General features: G+C 40.0%; 3 protein-coding genes and 1 long non-coding RNA gene across 8 annotated transcripts; 2 read left to right on the top strand and 2 right to left on the bottom strand.

Annotated features, from left to right (window-relative positions):
• The first annotated feature begins 349 nt into the window (after nt 1-349).
• LOC130161387 (uncharacterized) lies at nt 350-4,986 on the top strand. Its single transcript, XR_008826137.1, has 3 exons — nt 350-748; nt 2,701-2,882; nt 3,914-4,986. It is a non-coding gene; the product is annotated as an uncharacterized LOC130161387 (long non-coding RNA).
• Nucleotides 4,987-6,042: 1,056 nt separating this feature from the next.
• Nucleotides 6,043-7,542, bottom strand: sox32 (SRY-box transcription factor 32). The gene is made up of 2 exons (XM_056364695.1): nt 7,009-7,542; nt 6,043-6,797 (listed from the first exon to the last, which is right to left on the bottom strand). Exons 1-2 carry the CDS (start codon nt 7,313-7,315, stop codon nt 6,124-6,126), a joined length of 981 nt encoding a protein of 326 aa, XP_056220670.1. The 5' UTR covers nt 7,316-7,542; the 3' UTR covers nt 6,043-6,123.
• A 6,507-nt stretch (nt 7,543-14,049) lies between these two features.
• Nucleotides 14,050-16,775, bottom strand: mrpl15 (mitochondrial ribosomal protein L15). The gene is made up of 5 exons (XM_056364210.1): nt 16,601-16,775; nt 16,309-16,466; nt 15,194-15,359; nt 14,703-14,826; nt 14,050-14,599 (listed from the first exon to the last, which is right to left on the bottom strand). The coding sequence occupies exons 1-5, from the start codon at nt 16,703-16,705 to the stop codon at nt 14,262-14,264; spliced, it is 891 nt and encodes a 296-aa protein (XP_056220185.1). The 5' UTR covers nt 16,706-16,775; the 3' UTR covers nt 14,050-14,261.
• A 437-nt stretch (nt 16,776-17,212) lies between these two features.
• lypla1 (lysophospholipase 1) lies at nt 17,213-21,338 on the top strand. 5 transcript variants are annotated; one of them, XM_056364217.1, is made up of 10 exons: nt 17,213-17,409; nt 17,486-17,569; nt 17,712-17,743; nt 18,235-18,300; nt 18,514-18,561; nt 18,650-18,720; nt 18,831-18,904; nt 19,864-19,965; nt 20,223-20,399; nt 20,500-21,338. In XM_056364217.1, exons 2-10 carry the CDS (start codon nt 17,501-17,503, stop codon nt 20,557-20,559), a joined length of 699 nt encoding a protein of 232 aa, XP_056220192.1. In that variant the 5' UTR covers nt 17,213-17,409; nt 17,486-17,500; the 3' UTR covers nt 20,560-21,338. The 5 variants fall into 5 exon arrangements, with proteins under 5 accessions (XP_056220192.1, XP_056220191.1, XP_056220194.1 ...); XM_056364216.1 differs by having other exon boundaries at nt 17,213-17,569; XM_056364219.1 differs by lacking the exon at nt 17,486-17,569 and having other exon boundaries at nt 17,216-17,409.
• The last annotated feature ends 60 nt before the right edge of the window (nt 21,339-21,398 follow it).

Genomic DNA, 21,398 nt, shown 5'->3' with positions numbered 1-21,398 from the left:
TCAGTCATGTTTGAATTTTAGCTAGTTATTGCCTCATTTTGTTACATAGAATAACAAACTGAATTAAAACGTTGTTTTCTTAAAAGTGGATGTTTTGAGATTACAGCTAGGTAGAAATCTGTAAAAACATCTAATTTTAGTTTCAGGTATCTAGCCCTGGCACACTTGGTTTAGCTTAGGGACGGATTAACCGGGGTGGCAGCTGCCACTCCTAAAAAATACCTTGCCACCCCAGCTGCCACCCCAGTTTTGGACATTCCAATTCAACAGTCTATAAATAAAAAGTTGTGGCCGGTGGGACGTTTGCAAGAGTGAAACTCCGATGTCCGAGTGTAAGTGAATGCAGCATGAGACGAAGCTTGCCACATAGACCCTTCGGTTCTACGGGTTGCACGAAATATGAACTCAAGGCTTTTTCTGACGGTAAAGGACACGTCATTACGCTCGGTTACGCCAAAGATCCTCCATACTGTTTTGTCCTGTACCCCCCTGAAGTGAAATCTGATCCGATCTTTACCGGGAGGCCTCCATTTTGTATCCAGAAAGCTAACAAACAACAGCAGACCAGCTAACACAGCCCCAGACAGAGGGACAGGAGAAATAAGGGAAGAGCAGCGGATAAGTAATGGCTCCGTCGTCTGCTTTGGACTTCTCAGGAGGATCTTCATAACCTGGAATACTTTTATGAAGAAACCATTTTGATTTTTGTGATCTGTGGACCGTCACGGGCAGAGTCCTACACTAAAAGGTAGGCAGTCACCACACTCCGCTGGTACACCATGTTGGTAATATTAATAAATGTGCGAGTGGTTAGCAAAATGAACTGAATATTTGAATTCTAGAGGCTCTACCGGATCTAAGGAGGTACAGCCTGTGTATATTGACATGTACTCTGTAAGAGCACGTTCAGGTAGCTTCCGTTAGCCCGTGGATGGGCCGGCGGACCATATGATAAATTAGAAAATCTTGCGAAAGTGAAAGGCCAGTTGAGTCCATATTCATTGTTTGCTTGCTAGCAGATGTGGAATGCTTGATAGTATCGATAAGTTTATATGACAGTGTTTTGTTTAGTTCTAGTTACTCAGGTTTGATTTTGTGAGGGACAGATTGAACCTGGCTAAAACCAAATTGGCTGAATTTACCAACATTTCGAAGCTGTTCATTGTGCAGACACAGACGATTTCAGATCAGTCATAAAACTGCAACATACAAAGCACCAAAATCACTTGCTCCAAGAACCAAACAGAAAGCCACATCAGCAATGAAAGAATAAAATACTCTTGCTTTGAACCAGAGCTTTTAGTTAGAGGAATGAATTTTCTTTTATTTTGAAAATGTGATAGATCATATACTGTGTTCATCACAGGAGAAAAACCAATCACAGCCAACTACTCCAAAGTCAGTCATGTTTGAACCTGTCAGTGACCAAACCATGGCTGCCTTAGATAAAGATGAGGCAGAAAATTCTTCATCATGTGTTTAGCATGACCACACTTCATCACGTGATTATTGCACTCAAGTTTGGTTTATAATTGAGAGCTGAATGGAAATAACGCATATTATTTCTGCAATGGCATGATTATACAAACCAGACTTGCTTGTTGTTAAGCATAATTATTGCAGCAGTTATGCATAGATTTTATGGCCCCTACTGGTCTAATAGTTCAAAGTACAGTATTTAGTGGTAGTGCAAGGGCTTTATTATGCTGCATATTATTGGGTACATTAAACAAACCAGCTGTATATAGTTATGATTACAAAACATTAAGATTAATAGACCTGAGACTTCTACCACCACTGGTAGTGTCTTTCCAGATTTTGCAGTAAACATTTTTCATATAGACTTTTCATTTTGTAGAAATTAGTTCCAATGCAAACTGTTCATAGAAATACATGTGGATTATTCAATATAACCGGGACTTGGTTTCTGGAAAGAGATATTAGTGTCTGAATGTCCTTTTTTATGCTTTGAGGCCCACAAATCAAATTCATTTTATCTAAGCTGTGATGGGCTGGACACAGAAATCTCAGAGACTGACATCTCAAAACTTGGGCAAATAAAACCAAATATATCCAGCCACTCCTGGAGTGAAGAAATATGTTTAAACTTAGGTGAACTGACACTTTAAAGGTTTTAAGACACCTCTGGCAGGAAATAATACTTACAAAAAGTGTTTCATTCAGAATGCAACTGGAATTTTAAATGTGTTACATAACTATTTTACTTTTGCTGGCTCACACTTGTGTTAGCTGCTGCTTTTGGTGGAAAGCACTGTATGGTTTACAAACCAGTAACTCTTTGTTTTTCTGTGTTGTCATTTGTAATGTTTCATTCTGTATACTGCAGTCAAAGACAGATTTCCACTATGGTGGACAATAAAGATTTTTGGTACTGTATTGTCCTTAGGCTACAGACTGCATTAAAAGCAGTGTCTTGATATTATCTGAAGTGACACAACGGTTGAAGATGCAACCTGTGAGACATACAGGTGAAAAGCTGCTGAAGCTCCAATGCAGGACTGGTCTGATGAGGTTATAGTAATCTGATAGGCCTAATTAGTACTTGATTAGACTCACTCATAATTAAGTGATCAGACAGACACATTTAATTCAACCAGAAATTCCTGTTCTCATTGGAATTATTATTTTCCACTTTTAGAGAGGATTAACGAAACCTTCTCCTTTCTATAATTTCTTTAGGATGAGAAACTGTCGGGTATGTCACTTCAGGCCTCTTCCTGTTTGAGTTTCCTCCTCAACTGCAGACAGAGCAGACGTCCCTGCAGGATAATACTCGGATGAGCATTATCTGCAGACAGCAGCCTTGAATTTACCCAAACTGCACTCAGGACAGGAAACTATTGATGACCTTCATGTGGGAGGTAAGACAAGACAAACCTCATTATGTGCTCACGAAATCTCAAGAATGCTACAGGTTAATAAACGGAAATCTATTTTTAGGTTTGATATAAACTCGAGTCAATATTGGGCATACAGAGCTGGGCATATTTATATATTTAATCTCTAACGAGGAAAGTATTTTATGGTTGAGGAATGTTTCTTGCATGTTTGACATGTTGAGATTCCTCACATTCTTCACTGGTGATAAGATCAGATATTTGTATGTGAGCTTTCCAGCAGATTTCTGACATGAGCATCAATTTTTGGAGTACCAAAATAACTCAATATGGAGATGACATAACTGTTTCATAGATTATCAAGAACTCCATTTATTCTATTTTTTTTTTGTTGAAGTCATTGCCCTTAAAACTCTGAGAAACAACCTGAGAATATGTAGATTTGTTTGTCGATAACAAATGTAAAATCTAGCTACGAGGAATGCTAATTAAAAGCTGTTAAAGGAGGAGATTGTTGCATATCTCATGTTTTTCAACTTAATTAAATCACAACATAATACAAGTTTACATTTAAAGAAGGGAATCATTTTGCCTGTTATAGTTCCAGTTTCAGTTTCAGTTGTTTTATATCATTTAATAAACCAGAAGCCTGTTAAAAACATAGTCTTGTAAATATTTGAAAAATTATGAGTTTCATAACTGTAACAAAACATATCTGACTTGTTCAGCTGCCATTTCCACCGCTGTTTATTGTTGATGATATTTTCACCTGAAACACTGATATCATCCAGTTGTTTTTCCTTCAGGAAGTTCCTGTGGCTGCTCATTAATTGTTGCTGAGGGGCCAAAGTTTGAGAAAAACAAGTTGAACTTAAAGGCTTTGGGTTCAAGTTAATAAAACAAGGAAAATAAAGACAGAGTAGATGTTATTGTCATATTATTCTACCTCTTTTGCACCAAATATTTTGCAGGACATTCTACATTTCACATTGCAGTGTGTTTTGTAATATTGTCTTGGGAGTTGAACTGACGTCAGATTTCTTCCGCTCATTCAGGTGGCGGTGGGTTGCAGCAGGTCTTCACTTTCCTAATCAGCTCTTCTGCTCTCTCCTCCAAAGCAAGGTCATCCTTCCCTCAGTCACTGTGCCCATTCATTTCCTTCCAGCACTTTAAGATCTGCTTTCCATCACTGACTCACAACATTTCCCTCTGCAGACTCATTTCAAAAGGACACAAGCTGTCTTGTCTGTGCAGTTTGGTGGAGCACAGTTTAAGTTGTGATATCTGGTTGTATAATTAGCTGTGCTTAACCGGACAGAGCCATTTCTGGAACTCGAGTGAAGTGTTTGAAGTGTGTGCTGCAGCTTTAAGAGCCATTTTTATTTTCAGTAGTTAACAGCAGAAAATTCATTCTTGTGATATGTTTACAGTGGAGTTCTCATATGTAAATATATTTTTGAATTGTCTTTTCAGAGGGTTGACTGGACATAATGATGTAAATGCATACTCTGATGACTATATAATAATTTTTAAAAACGTTTTCTGATGATGAATTGTAGTCAGTACGATAAAACTAATGTTATTACCCAGTACATTCGCTGAAATTAATATATCTGTCTGTGTTTTGGGCATTTTTTTTGCAGTCATTGATGAGATGAATCCAGAGTGATACCTAAAAAAAAGACTTTTTAAAAAGTTAGCTATGAAGTTAGACATTGAAACTGATCTAGTTCTACAAAGATAACACTGCATACAATATGAAATTCTATTCATATTATATGTAAAGATGTATATTTATTGGGTTTTAGACATTGCTCTCATCTATAAAATGAAATGTTTATTTCTCCACAAGTCTGTGCAGATTTTGTAGTGTGTAGTTGTTAATGCTCATAATTGGAAAAAAAAACTAAAGATTGGTATTTTAACTAAAATAAAATTAAAAAAGGAAGAAAAAGTTTAGTCCTTGCAGCGCCTGACATTTTGGAGCGTCCCGGTCTTGCATCTGTCCAGAACAGATTTCAACCAACCTTGAGGCTCTGACACAGAAAATATGGGACATGGAAGTAAACATTTTCCTAAATGGGTAAACATTTGGCAGCCAAAGCCGAATGAGTTCGGAGATATGTCGATTTTTGGGCATATTTTTAGAGCCTTTGTGAAATGTTTTAAAATGAAACAGGAAGTTGGGAAGTTTATGCCCCTGACGCCCTATTTCCCTCTGTGAGCTAAGAAAGACGTGTGGATGGAGATAAAACAGTGTGTCAACAGTTTGGCTTCTGCCAAAGGGCCAGCATTGCTAAATGTAACAGATATTTACAGTCCTGTGCAGGAGTGTTTAAAGGGGAACTCCACCAAATTAAGACATGAAGTCATGAAGGGTGATCCTTTCTTCTTCCGTATTGAGAAAAATGAACTAACGCCTCATACAATAATCAAGTGCACATAATGTAACACTGTACTTTAAGTCCCCCTATTTAGCATTTATAAGTAGCATACACACAGCTATAAGAACATTTAAAATATTTGAATGTACAGTATTTGTCAACAGTTACAATATGGGGACTTACAGTAAAGTAGAGCCAAAATGTATTGATCATTTTCACAGCTGTAGAATTTCTAGAAAAATGACTGTCAGCTGTGAATTTGAATTTATCAATAGGAATTTTACCCAGTAAAATTAAAAGATCAGAAATAAACTGTAAGCGAGGATGCCAAACAAAATAAAATAAAATGATCATCCATATGGATGTTCTGACAGAAAACCAAAATAAACAAACAAACAGTCTTGACCACAATCTGAGATGACCCCTGGTGATGTCATTAGGGGCTGGCATTAGGTGGGGCTGTCAGACTGTACATTTATACCAGACGTGTGTGGTGTTTGTTGGTGTGTTGCATGGAGGATCTAACAGAAAGTTGCTATCAAGTTGCATTATGGGAAGTGTAGGATCCAGTGGTTTTGTGATCGGGACCCAAAAATCATTATAGTTTTGTGCTTTGCTGCATCTATTTACCGTCTAGTATTCTAACACTCACTAGTGGCATCTAGAAAAATAATAAGGGTGTTCAATTGTTTGAGTCTATTAATCTCACCAGACATAAGTTGAATTAGAGTTATTTATTGATACATTATAATTACATTGGAAAACAGTACACTTTTCATATATGAACTTGTCAAAACCTAAATACACAATATACACTTTCAGCAGTCATTATCAAGTGATACACTGAAATAATTTAAATAAATACACCATTTGTGGTGGTTTTATGATAGTGAGCGTCCCTCTCTGTGGCTGGTCTGTTGATGGTAGCTGCTGGGATCCACTGACTCGGGCCTGTGTGGAGGAGGCCCCAGGTATTGTTCGAACTCGCTGCGGTCCAGATCGTACAGCATGTCCAGCTGAACCTGTTCCAAGTAAAACTCCAGGGTCGGCCCAGCAGGACTCAGCGGGCCCCCGTAAAACCTGGACTCCCCTTGCTCCACGTGCGACCCTTCAGAGAAACCGCACGGCATGTGCCCGTGCTGACTGCCAAAATACAGCTGGTGCTCTGACAGGTATGAAGGCGGATTTGAATACAGCACAGGCTTGTTTGAGAAGGTCTCTGCTGCTGCTGCTGCTGTGTCTGGGAACACTGGAGTGTTTTGGTAGCTGCTGTGCAGAGGGGTGAAGTTAGCCGGGAAAGCAGGCGTGCTGGGGAAGGTCTGCTGCTGGTTCTGGAGCAGGTATGTGAGGTTGTAGGGCACTGTGAGGCCTGGGCTGCAGAGTGGGGGGAGAGCGGCCTCAGCGGTCTGTGGCTTGGAGCTTTTCTTCAGCTGCTTCCTCCTGCGGGGTCTGTACTTGTAGTTGGGATAATCGATGGTGTGCTGGACCCTCAGACGCTCAGCCTCCTGCATGTAGGGACGCTTCTCAGCCAAGGACATGGCCTTCCAGGTCTTTCCTGCAGGAACACAGTGAGGTTAATAATCAGATAACAGATAATAAAACTTTAACTGTGAACCTTATTTATCTGTTTGGGGCTTTGATTTAAACACATTTTGCTACTGAGTTCTTTTTTTAGAAGGGAATACAAATCTTCCCTGGAGCCCATTTTAACCTTAGCAACTTCTGGCCTTGTCAGTAACATTTCAGGCTTTCAATCAAAGTCTTACCAAGTATTTTGCTCAGGTCAGTGTTCTCCAGGTCTGGATTGAGCTGCGCCAGCCGCCTGCGCTCCTCTTTGGTCCAGATGATGAAGGCGTTCAAGGGCCTCCTGACCCTCTTCTCCGTTGAGGCAGACTTGGCTACAGGACTGGTGCAGCTGGAGTCCGAGTTGACGGACAGCGGGCTTGAAGGCCCCGAACTCGGGGAGCGGATCTCGATCATCTGCTCCGCGTCTGCGGATCCGCAATCTTCGCCGTCGAACATGGAGCTGTTTGCGCAAAGCTGGAAAGCTGCGGGGTCGTGGCTGAAACGCATGGCTACACCGACTGTGATGATGTTATTGGCTCAGCTGCAGACCGCTGTCATCGTCGGGGTCATGCCGGGTGACGGATATATGCTGCAGCTCCACCAATAGGAGGCCAGGAGGAGTGGATTTAAGGTGTGAATTCCAGGTGTTTTCTCGGGTCGGTGATAGGCCCATCTGACGCCCCAGTCAACGACCTCACGAAACTTCAGATGGGAGACGTGGGTCTGTTTTAAAGCACAATTAGGCCATTATGTAATGATTAAAATTAAATAAGAATAATCTCCTGATTAAGCCAAATGAACCCAGATGTAGGTGCTGAAGTCAGTAAATAAATGTTTATCTTTTTCCCTCTTTATGGTCAAATATATTGTAGCTATGAAAAACAAAATGTACATGAAAGTGATAAAACTGACCCCTAACTTTATATCATATTCAATCATCCTTTAATCACTAATTGTTTGTATTTGGACAATGATTTGCGTTGCTGAACCTTTTAATAGCTCGTGCATAAATATAGAGACTTCCTGACACGTTCAATTTTAATGAGAGGAAAAAAGTCTAAGAAGCATTTTCTTCATTCTCTCACTAAAACCATATTAAGAAAATCAAATTACAGCTTTGTCTATCGGAGAGAAATGGAATCTAATCAATAGGTCCTGAAAGGCAGGCAGGGTATTGATAGGTGAACATCAAAGTTTTCAGGAGGTAGGGCTGGTTACTAATTACATTGAGGCTCTCAGCTCTTATCGGCCATCCACTGTCTCTATCAAAGTACATCTTACACGACTGAAACAAACATGATCAAGGCGTGTTTATTACACGATTACCGCGCACAAATATTTGCCCTACACAAAAAAAAAAAAAAACTGATAGGTGTGCACAAAGTGGGCGTGATGAGCTCAGCGTCACGACATCAGAGCAGAAACATACATTCATCTGCTTTGTTGCAGATATCATTTTTCATTAAAGAAAGATGGGGAGGGGAGAGAAATACCAAAATAGACTGAGTGACCTCCCAAAGGGAAACACCAGAGCAGGTCTTGGCGCTAAATCAAAGAGACAAAAGTGTATTGAAATCAGTCAAAACTCCAGCAGAGATACAGACTCACAGAAACTGTCTTTCACCCTCAAGTGCAGCTTATATACCTGGAACATTTCCTGACAGTTTGGAGAATAAAAACACAGAAGACAAATCTTAAAGTTGTACTCTGAATATGATAAGAAATAAAAGTTAAAAAAAAAAAAAAGGCAAACTCTTGAGTACACACTGCTCATATTAAAGGAATGTTATAGTTGCAGGAAATTTAAAATAAATGCAATGCAGAGCAAAATTATAATTAACTAATTACTGTAGCACTAATAATATTTATTATGGGTTTATTATGGTGACACAAAGCATAAGACAAACAGATAAAAATAGATAACACTATAAAGTCCCTATAGGATACAGTATAAATCGCTTTAACTACTACATCATATGAATATTGCGCGTACATCTTGTGTATCCACCGCACATGAACTCTCCTGAAACTCTTCAGGCGTGTGAGCCCACTTGAATGTAACAGGACGCCATCACAGGTGCTCGCTTGCCGCTCTATGGTTTCACGGAACATGGTGTCTGCAGCACCGACGACAAACATCGTTCAAACAATAGATGCCATTATGCAGACGGCGGCAACGTTAAGTGTGCAATACACGGACTGACTGGGCCTCAGTAATAGCTGCACCTGCGCTGCTTTGTCCCGGCAGACGAGTCACTAATGCAGCTTCTTTAAATTGTTAATACGGATGGTTTTGGAGCAGAAAAGGGTTAATACACAAAGGGAAACCAGCTAAATTTGCAGACAACATACAGCCTACGTTTCAGTTTTAAAAGCTTTAAATCAGCAACAGCTGAACTCATGCACTCTTGCATGAATTTTCCCGTCGGGGAGCATGTTGGACTTTGTTTTGACCCTGAGAAATAAGTAAATCAGGACTAATGGAGCTTGATATGTTAATCAAGAAGCCGGATCAAGACTGTTGCAAATTCAATAACAGTAGTGATTAAGGGCAGATTCTTTAAACTGTGCTCCTCATCTCTCTCTGACAACTGTAATCAGTCGAGGATGATAAACTGGCATGTGGCTTTGAGGGAGATATGACGTCAGAGGTGTCTTAGAAATCAATCAAATAAATTTCTATATTTGTCTAGAAATAAAGCGTGGATGTTTATAGTGTGTTAGCATTTGGGTGGTGGGTGTACTGGTATGTGGGGGGGGGGGGGGTGTAGCTATGTGTCGGTTTTTTCTTCACAGGTTGTCAGAATTAGAGGTTGAATCCACATCCTCGGTGTTAAACGGGACGCACGCGCCAATGCGCTGTGAACAGCGTTAATGGATTTAATCAATTAGCTTGAAGGACGCAGCGTGAATACAATAATGTTAGTTTCGGCTGAGCTTCTCTGTGAATTGAGTCGGCTAAATATTAGACAGTGTGTTTGTGTGTGTGTGTGTGTGTGTGTGTGTGTGTGTGTGTGTGTGTGTGTGGGGGGGGTTATTTACTGATTTTTATGTCTTAACTTACCTCTGTGTGTTGCTTATAGAATATATTTTGCTGTTATATATATTTAAAAAACCGTTTTATTCGTCCTTTATTCTGGCCCTGCTAATGAATCCTAATCTATGAGCTGACAGGAGGGTATCACTGCATTGTCTCATAGCCAAACAAGCAAGAGTGCTGCAGCTGAATGGGCACTATGCTTTCTGAATAGGGATTGTTCTCTGCGGCTTTGTGATCACAATGTACCATTGTATTGGACAGAACTCATATATGGGACACTCCTCTCTGTCTTCACTTTGGATCACTGATGGTCGAGCTGGCACAGGTAGAGCTGTGCACCAAGGACCTGCAGGACTACTTCCTTGTAGAGGGACAACTAGCAGGATTTACACAGACCCTTGTGGATTCTTGGCTGTTCTGGATGGTGTCTGGGTTGAACATTGGCTGGATTTGGAGCAGCTTCTCCATGGTCTGACACAATATGTTAATGGGACATAAAGGATGTTTTGCTCACCTGAGTCCGCATTTTTTAGGTGTGACATGGAGCTTTGTGTGAGTGAAATGATGCATATTCCCTCGAGGCTGCGGAACACTTGACTTCTCCTCTGTTATTATGGATGTTGTTTTTGGATGTTTGGTGCAGGAGTCACTGAGCTGAAGGCTTTTCAGATGCCTGTCTGGAGATAAAATGGAAGAAAACTACATGAATGTAAAGCAGAGGGTCAGCGTCTTGACCTCTGATAATGAAGCACTGTATTCTGACCTGCCTTTAGTGCCATCCCACAGACTTTCCTTACAGTGGCTCATTCATATAGAGCTGCATTGTTTCATAGCTGGAAGGTGTGAGGGGGATATAATACTGTTGTCTCAGGTGACCATGATCTTCGCAGCGAGGGACTGTATTGCATTGTGTTGAATTGTATGGGCACAGCAGGCCAGCATCAAGATATACTCTGTCAAGACTCAGACACCATTCTATGCCGTGGTCTGTAACACACCCCCCCCCCCCCCCCCCCCCCCACACACACACACACACACACACACACACACTTCTTAATCACTTGTTTGAGCAGATTCAGCAGTAGACCGAGGCCCACGAGGTCCTGAGTGCTAGCCTCCACGCTCCCCGTGTAAACAGTGCCCTGCCCAGGCCTACGACAGGCCAGCTGAGAGGATTACATGCCCCCTGGAGAAGACAGGCTTAATGTAGCCTCATTAGCCGAACACAATGATGCCCCCCACCTCTGAGCAGAGATAACAGGCCCGGCTCAGCCAGACTTCAAATGCAGCTCAGACTCAGACTTACAAGCCCAGGTCGCACGATGTGCAGGGTGAAGCACGGGAACGGGCAAAGCCAAATGAGCTGAGGCAGGAGGGGAGTGAGGATTTACACTTTTTTATACTGGTTTTATCATCTTACATCACTTAATTAGTGATTTACACCAATTTTGATAATCAATTCATCATTTAAATCATTCATTAGGCAAAAATGTCAGAGAGGATTTAAGGCTTCTCTCAGTTTTACATCACTGTAACATGAGCATCTGTGTTTTGGACTGTTAGCAAGACAAAACCAGCGATTTGAAAACGTGACCTTTGACTATTCGGCTGATCTTTTTTTAGTTCATGGATTGTCTACAAAATGTGAAATTTGCATCATAAAGGGCGACGTGAGTTCATCACAGTACAACAGAGAACACGTCAGATCAAATCAAATAATTAAATGTAATGTTAAGTAAAATGGATAAAAAAAATTGAAAAACATTAAATACAAAATTGAAATTACAAAATAATTTAAAAAAACATACAAGATAAATTGTTTTGGGTCAGAAATACTGTGTTACATACATTTCTAAGGGGCCAAGTTTTAATGACTTTTTACAGTTAATTTTTCTCAAGGATTTTAGATAGAGCCTAGAAGTTCATAGCTCCTTTAACTTTTTTTAAAAATTATTTCTTAAAGTGTCACTTCACTGGTTTTAAATCATCTTACCGAAGGATTGCACATGAAAATTAGCCAGCTGACGATTTAGTGAAAAGTTGCTGAACGTGCATGTCCTCACAAGTAAAGAAAATTAAATTAAATACAAGAGCAAATCACATATTCGACACCTCTTTCTGTCACTGAAGCGTAATCACCTTCTAACTTTATTTCCACTGTCTATCATGCAGACCTGCTCAGACTGAGACTGGCTAATGAGGCAACGCTCCACTCATGCTGAAGAACAGCACTATTCTTTGTAAATTAGGAATTGTATTCCACACCGGCTGATAAGAGTCTTATCTGAGGAACTGAATAAGTCTTCCAAGTCTTTTATTGTCCAGGCAGCTCAGCTTGGGTGATGTTAGAGACTTATTGCCACAGCAGGCCTTTTATCACATCTATATTTTTGGATACAAATTGTCTTCAGGTTCCTTTATAGTGTATGTGTAAGTCTGACCTTGATCCAGACCTCTGCCACACGTCTCTCCTCGGCAGACAGAGGAGAAAGAGGCCTGCATTTAGCTGTAATTAGCCCTAATTATTAACTGGAACTAGACTGAGACCTGTGAGACACCATGATATCTGTGTCTGTCTTAAACGGCTCATTCAAGGCAGCAGATAACCAAAACAATCTGGCCTGCTCAACTCCAGCAGCAATGCTTGAATGTTTAATTAAATAGTGTGAACTGGTTAGACTCAGACATTAGATTATTTGGAGCAGAAACCTGAGATTAAATGGCTGTACCTAAAACAGACTAACAAATCTTTTTAGCCAAAGTGAATGACTGTTTTCTCAACAGTAACTGATACCTGATTCAATTTCTTTTATGCCAGCTTTCTGCAGCCACACATTCAAAGAGTTGATGTTTGTGCCTCTCTACAAACTTCCAGCTCACTCTTTCTCTTTTGCTCGTCTGAGACCTGATACAAATTCAAAAGGATCTGCTGCTTTGAAGATAAGCGCTGTAGTTCTGCCATAAACAATGATTGTGCTGTTTCTTTCCTGTGGCGTGATTTATTTAAAGTATTATGCTGTAAGGATTTGGGCTGGTTTTCCTGGCAGGGCCGGCTGTGTATGTATCCCCTACTTGTGTAGTTTATTGGATACTTGAGATTCAGGAAAACACTCAGGGAACCACAAGCTAAGTCATCAAAGTGTAACCTTTGACTCAGATGGAAACAAAATTATGAAATTTGTAACTGCTGTAAGAAATTCATCTTGAAAATGCTGCTTTTTAATTGGATGCAAAAGCTGACTTATTAAAAAAAACGCATCAAATTTAGCACAGTTTGGTGCATTGCTTATTTTTGTCACTCTCCTTTTTATTCCTGCATAACTGAGATCTGTCTACCAGTAACTAACATGGCAAAGGGGGGACTTTGTATAGAAACACAATGCTGATGGCGTTGCACACACACACACACAAACATATGCTTCCTTTGATAAAATGTTTTTATACCAGCACAAATTCTATGGCAGCGTCCCTTAAGACAATATCTGCGTAAAATACCAAGTTATTTATAGCGAGTGTGCCATTTAGACTTCAAAAAATAAACACAAGCATAATGGAGAGTTCAAATACAGGGGGAGCATTATCCACCCGAAACCTGTGACACTATATTCTGATGGAGGCAGCGGGTTAATTGCCATAAAGTGTTGGGTGTAAAATCGCAAGAATCTTAATGAGATTTCATATTACAGAAACCTAATATTTAATAAATATTCAGCAATAAACACCACGTTAAGAATAAATCACAGTAATCTAATTAGATATCTAAGCATAAACATTTCTTCTGTGTCATCTAATGTCTCTAAAGCATAACTGAGCAAAGTTGTATGTGTTAGCCTGTGATTGTATTCCAAGAGGGGGGGGGGGGTCTTTTGAACATCCACGCACCAGGATACAGCTGCCTATGACTAATTTCAAACTCCCCTTCTAGGGCCTAGGCAACCCCTTTCACAAGTAATACACATCACCAGGCATCTGTTTCCTGTTTTCATTCTTTGAGTTATCTTATTTTCCTTATTTCCCCCTCACCTGTTACAGTTCACGTTCCTTCCATCATGCAGCACGGGCCGGTTATGCTTCGACATGTCAGATGATGTTAGCCCCTCAAAACTAAAAGGAATACTCATGAATATATTGCAAATATACCGTATAGAATTTATAACACCAGAATGTAATCCCTTCAAACACCAATATACTGAACTAAATGCAGTTTTTAAAGACAGTTTAATGACGATGCTTCGTTCTCACACACAGAATGTCTTTTTCCACATTTTTTTTTTTTTTTATATATAAAATCAGAACCTCCCCAGACTTTTTTTTTTTTTTTTTTTTTACAGGTTTTTCCAAGATTCAAATCTCAGTATTTCCGTGATTTCTGCCATTAGATAATGTACATAACATTTATTTTACACCTCACGCCTATGAACTGTAATATTTAAGCAGTTTCTCATCAGTGGGTTTCAGTATCTTCTTCTCCGGCATGTTAACGACCCAGCCTGGAGCAAGGCCAAAGAAGATCTGTCGAACATCCTTCCTCATGGAGAGCATGTGATACAGTTCATCTTTTGAAACGTCTGGCAAAATGTATCCGTACTTTTGTGCCAGGGCTAGCCGGGCCTGCTGGATTTTCACCGGGTCTGCCAAGTAACCACGGCTTACAGCATCTGTGTAGTACGGGACCATATCCTGCCCTGGTAACATTCGCTTTGGAATCGGCTGCCCACGTAAGAAAAACGGGACCGGCTTGATGAGAATCCCTGAAAAAAATTAAAATACATTTTTAAGCATTTTACTTTAAATGCATGAGATTAAAACGCTATAAGATGGGTGAGTGCACAAGACTGATCATTCATTAATTACCGAGACTTATAGGGTCATAGAAACTGGTCGTGATGATGCCTCCGTTCCTCTCAATAGCAGCTATGGCTCCTTCAGAAGCTCTCTGAACTTCAATGTTGATTTTTGCAGCAAAAACATCGGCACCCTGGAACAGAGCAAACAGAAGAAAGGTGAGCTTGTGGCTGAGCAGGGTGAAAAAAACAGGGGTCAGCGACGACATCTTGATCCGTGTCTGTCTCAGGGACAACATTGTCATGTGGTGCCACCTGCTGGCACAAGATGATCAAAGAGCCAAGGAGTGACATGTTTCTCTGAATGCCTGATTTCACTATTCAGCAACTGGATTACACACTTTTTTTTTTTTACACCTTGTAGTGAGAGAGTTCTTTATCCAGCTTACATTAAATCACTTTACCTTTTAACCTTTTGAGATTGTTTTTACTTTCCATGACAGTTGTGAAAACGTCCATGATCAACACAAATAAGTCTATGATCAAGCATAGAGCGACTACCTCATCAACAAGCTGGACTCCATAGTCCCTCTTCAGAGGCTGGATTGTGACTCCTCTGGCATTGACCAGCTGGGTCAGGTCTATGGGCTGGGTTGTGTCGACTCGTCCCAAATCGATCAGGTACTGCAGTCGTTTCAAAGACAGAGGCTGGTACTGGGGACGGCGACTGGAGAAGAGCACATGAACATGTTGTCATTAGAAGAGGCAAAATGGGGATTCATCTTAGCATAAACTGACACTTTTTTCCTCTGGGAAGAAATGACAGAGTAACTTAAAGTAGTGATCCAAATGAACTTTTCACCACATAAGAAAGTCAAAATGAACACACACTGTCTCTTGAGAGAGTCCTAAAAGAAACTCAAATAGCACCTTGTTTTCCTTCATTTAAAGGTTTCCAATGTAGAAACAAGTTTGTAAAACCTTCTGGGAAGAAATGTACGTTTAAATTAATGTAGTGATTTAAATGAACTTTATTAAAAGAAACACAAACTAAACCATGTTTTCCTTCATATACATCCAGTTTTTCCTGTAATCTGTTCACAACTGCAGCATTAATGTTAATGCAGTACTTAAAAACTGCAACACTGTGCTTCCTGATGATGGCTTGTTTATTTATGAGCAGTTAATTGCAGTAATGGAAATAAAAAACGTGCATTAATTAAAAACAGCACGGTTAATCTGGTATCAAAATTTATCTTCAGTTCTTCTGTCTCACCATTTTGTTTCGCAAAAGGGGGCTTGGGGTGAAGATAACTTTTTTTTGCCACTGCATCGACATATGCAGGGTTTAGTGTACTGTTGCTGCTACCAGATGCACCATGACAGTTACAAAGAATGAAGGCTGACACTCACTAAAATGCAATGCTCTTCACCTCAGAGCCATGAAATGTCTAAAGTGTTGTCTACAATAAGAACTTAATAACAGGCTTTACATAAGAAAATCTTAAGAGACTATATATGTATATGCGTGTGTATAAATATGTGTAGCACTTGCACTTCTGCTGCCATGTTAAAGAAAACATTGCATTATCATCTGTTTGTTTGAAGACTACAATTTTATCTACCAAAAAAAACAATGGTTAACTTAAAGGTGGAGAAGTGTGACCTGCTTTTACCTGTGTCCTTCATTGAAGCCATATTTAGGAATAGCCAGATAAAACGGGGTCTGACCTCCCTCAAACCCGAGACGAGGCCGGGTGCCTCTTTGTCGCTCTCCTTTGTGGCCTCTACCGCTTCTGTTGCCACCATGCTGTCCTCTGCCCCGCCGTCTTTCCTATGATTGAAGAAAATGGGGCAAGATGTTTTTACTATCCACCGGCTTACATTGGATAACAGGCTAACTGTGCTATGTTAGCAAGAGCCTGCTGCTAAAGACAACTATGACAGAGATATAAAATAAAATCTTACCGGCTGTTTGGCTCCTGGTTCAGGCCGCAAGTTCGCTAAGGTTATCCGTGGTAGGTTCTGCAAAACATCTAACGCTTTACCACCAGGTTTTTTAGGAAAAGACATGTTTCTGCTGTTCACATGTCAGAGTTAGCCAAACCAAGGACATGTGGGTCACGTGACAGAAGTCAACGGAAGTACTTCTTGTCAGCACATCCACGTTTCAAAATAAAAGCACGATAGTCAAAATGCATTGGATAAACTGTTGTTGGTGTGAAGCAAATGTTGGTATACACGGATTTTTTTGATTATTATCAGTGAATATTAGTATCACAAAGGTTGAAAAGCAAATCTCATTACTTATTTAATACGTAAACATGCATTTTACATCCAATGAATATGTGTCAAAGGTCGCGCGACATGTTAAAGCATATATTTGATTTTTTTTTTTGTAATTTATTGCTTGTAATGTTATATAATCGTATTGCGGTGCCGAAGTGTACCTCACTGTCATTGTTGAGGATTTAAACATTACTAAACCAGCGCTCATTGACATTTCAACAAACCAATCACTGTCTTGCATTTGTAGAGGACCTTTGACGACAGCCAATCACGTAGGGGAAGGCGGCATTACGAGGCTTGTAGGTCCCGCTGGCGAGTAACGTCCTAATAGTTAGAGTGATCCGGCGGTGTGTTGTTTTCCACAAAATTCAACTTCCACAAAGGAATTCACGACTGCCAGCGGTAACACGACGCGGGTAGACGTTGACCTCCATCTTCGGTCGATACTTGTCCTTCAGCTGTGTCGTATTTGACAGCCAGAGTTGGAGGTAAGATCGACACAGCTCTGACAGTTGGGAGATATCGTTATTAGCTAACAGGAGCTAACTTCTCCCTACATATCAGCTGCCTCAGCGCTGTATGTGCGGCAATAACATGTCAGCGCCTTTACCTGCCATTGTGCCTGCTGCCCGGAAAGCCACTGCAGCGGTGAGTGGACGGTGGATTTACATCTTGTTTGTCGCTAGTTTAAAAGCAGCTTTTACCTCCAATGATAACTACTTTGCGTCATACAAAACAGCTGCGAAATTCTCATACGTATTCCGTACCTGTGGTGTCTTTGTTTTTGTAGGTTATATTTCTGCATGGCCTCGGTGATACTGGGTATGTGAAAGAAGCTTTTTCCACCACTGTTACAAACATTATTTAGTGTCTGTCACACAGAGGTAAAAAAATATTGTATTCAGTTGTGTATTTGTTAACTGTACTTTCTAGTTACTTTGCAGGTTCAGATTGATAATACAAAACATAATCAACAAATAAATTCTGCCTTCTTATTATAGATTAAATTAAATAGTTGAGACCCGATTCCAGGGGAAAACAAGTCACAAGTTACCCAGCTGCGTACAAAGTAATTCAAATAAATCCTGCCCTTACTAGCGAAGTAACATTGAACCAATAATATGATATATATTATTATGAAATGGGCCATTCTACATGAGCACTTTTACTTTGGGCATTTTAATGCACGAGTATTACTTGCAACTGAGCATTTCTACATTTTGCTGTTGCTACCCTTACTTAAATAAACGACTAGAGTACTTCTCCCATCACTGACTGTATTTAAAGTTGTGTAATGTTTTCTGATTTGACAGGCATGGCTGGGCAGAAGCCTTTGCAGGCATCAGGATACCACATGTGAAATACATCTGTCCTCATGCGTAAGTATTCAGACTAGCCATAAAGTTACACAGTGTGTCTTCAAGTCTTGGAAAAATCTTAAAAACTATTTAAGTAGCTAATTTCAATGCCTTACATAGTCTTGGCTAATTGGCTTTGAAAACCTTGTTGATAGTATTTGCAGTCACAGCAACATTCATATATTGTGTGCAGTTGAGACAAATTGTGATGTTACTTTTCTCCGATGATTACAGTCCCACCATGCCTGTTTCTTTGAACATGAGAATGTCCATGCCTTCTTGGTGAGTGTCACAGTATTTTAACATATTTGATTAGGTTGTGTGGTTTTCACATACACATTGCCCCATACATTTGTTTTCTCATTTACAGGTTTGATATCTATGGGTTGAGCCCTGATGCAGATGAAGATGAAACTGGTATTAAAAGAGCATCAGAGAACAGTACGTCTGTAAAATTCAATGACACACTCATGTTATGAATGTGCAGCATTTTTTTTTGTTCCAGTTACAGAAAGAGTTTGCCTCCATGTTTTTCTTTGATTTCTCCACAGTTAAAGCCTTGATAGAACAAGAAGTGAAGAATGGAATACCTTCGCATAGAATTATCCTGGGGGGATTTTCACAGGTAAGTGTGGCATGTACAAAGATGATGCGTTACATAACGCTGCTTTTACTGTGAGTCACTGCTTGTGTACATAGTGTATTTAAATAATCAAAATATACACACATAAGTGAATTTGTTTAAGGGCAAAATCTATATATGTACTATAAATATATTTGAAAAACAGGACTTGCACAGTTTAGGCTATGAAGCACAGATATACTAAAGCATTTCTGCTTTGGAGTGAACAAACTCAAATTTTGGAGGAATTACAGTGTTGTACATTAATAAATAACTATGAGTGTGATGATTTAAAGTTAAATGGGAAGATTGATACCATTCTCATATCTGTTCATTAAATATGACAGTACAATCAGCAGCTGGTTAGTTTAAGGTAGAAAGAGGGGGAAACAACAAGACTGGCTCTGTACAAAGGTAACAAAATCAACCCACTCAAAACTCACTAATTAACATGTTGTATCTTGTTTATATAAGCCGTGCAAAAATCTAAGTGTAAAAATGGCAATTTGCCACTTCACAGTGGGTTATATACAGGACCATTTCTTGCTTTTTAGCAGTTGCTAGACAACCAGCAAACCAGACTCCATGAAGTTGCTGTACTTGGCCAATAAACAGTTTGGCACATAACCCCCTGAGCTATTCCTTTCAGTATCAACCACAAGGTCAACGAATCAGTTGCTAGTAATGCTTTGTGCAGCTCCAGCTCTGCAGCAGCACACACAGTGGTTGGTCTACAGCACTGCTCTGAAGTGACCTACATGTGAGCATTTAATTACATATGCAAATAGATAAACCTCAAATTAGTTCCACATATTAAAATAATAGAGAATTGGGGCACCTTTTTTCATGTAATAGGCACCTGAAATTACCGCCATTCTGTGCTGTTTTGATCTTTTATGCTTTTTGTCTTTGTTAATAATAGGCTTAAGAGACTTGTTGTGTTGTGTTGGTTGTTTTTCCAGGGTGGAGCATTGTCTCTCTACACGGCTCTGACAACTCAGCAGAAACTTGCTGGAGTGGTCGCTCTGAGCTGCTGGCTTCCTCTCCGCAAATCTTTCCCTCAGGTAAAAAAAAAAAAAAAAAAAATATCAAAGGATGTTGGCTGATCTGCACCTGTGCTTTTTAGTGTTAATAAATATTAAACCAGAAGCTTAACGGAATAAATCTTTCATCATCTTTTAATTGCTGAAAAAAATGCCTGCTGTTCTTTTTATAGTGAATTATTCCCTTTATTGTATTAAGGTTTAGGGATATCCCATAACCAAGTCATAATCTGTCATAATCAGATGACATTAATAATCCTAATCTCTTCTATTCTCAGGCGTCTGCCAACAGTGTTAACAAGGACATGCATGTCCTACAATGCCACGGGGATGCCGACCCCCTGGTCCCCTTTGTGTTTGGCAGCCAGACAGCAGAGAAGATGAAAAGTCTCATCAATCCTGCCAATGTCACCTTCAAGTCATATCGAGGTCTACCTCACAGCAGCTGTCCAGAGGTGGGTGTGGGGGGGGGAAAGTCACATTTTGACACAGGATCTCTAGTTGTGTCATGTACTTTATATATTTATTTTTTTGGTGTCTTTTGTATCCCTGCAGGAAATGGTGGATATGAAACGGTTCATAGAGAAACAGCTTCCTCCCATCAGTGATGAATGAACTCTGGATTATATGTACAACCACACAGCACCATCAGAGTCCTCAGGGACTGACTCCAGTATTGACTCCATGGACCCGAGGAACCACTGACTTACTTGACAATAAAACCACGCTGCTATTCATAGAGCCAGACAGGACTGGGGGTGCTACACGTTAGCCCAGGAGAGGCATGACTGAAACGATGCTGCATCCTGACCTGGAGCCACACATGATCCTCAGTGTTACAGTAGAGTAACAGTAGTTGCTTGATTGTAAAGCTACTTTGCCATTGAGATGAGCCATTACCTGCGGGAAGCGTATGTATTGGAACTAGAATGGCACTCAGTAGAGCGCATACCTCCGCCAAGGCTAAACAACCCTACACGCCTGTCTAGCTCTTGTAATAGAAAAATAAAAGGTAAAAGGAAGTAATCTGAGAGCAGAATGCAGATTCAGTATTATCTTCAGATCCAGATTATTATCCAGATCTGCACCAAATTGTACAAACTCAAGATCAAAACATTTACTAAGAAATTGCCAAAAATGGCAAAACATCTTAATACGCCCCTTGAACCGGAACGGCAACGATATTTAATGGGTTCTTGGTTCCTGGTCCATGCCTCATCCCTCCACCAAGCGTGGTGCAAATCGTTTCAGTGGTTTCTGCCTAATCCTGTTGACAAACAAACAAAAGAACAAACACACACAGGTCAAAACACAACCTCCTTGGCGGAGGTAATAAATAGGGCTATACTTTATGGTTTAATACTTACTCTTACAATAAATGGCCTGTTGTTAAATGTTTTTAATTAATGTCTATTTGTAGTAGTACTGAAATGAGTTTATAAGTCAATTAATCA

This window comes from Seriola aureovittata, chromosome 20 (assembly GCF_021018895.1).
Source record: "Seriola aureovittata isolate HTS-2021-v1 ecotype China chromosome 20, ASM2101889v1, whole genome shotgun sequence".
NCBI classification, from domain to species: Eukaryota; Metazoa; Chordata; class Actinopteri; order Carangiformes; family Carangidae; genus Seriola; species Seriola aureovittata.
The sequence above is the reverse complement of the archived record's forward strand: the minus strand, read 5'-3'. Positions and strand labels throughout refer to the sequence as shown.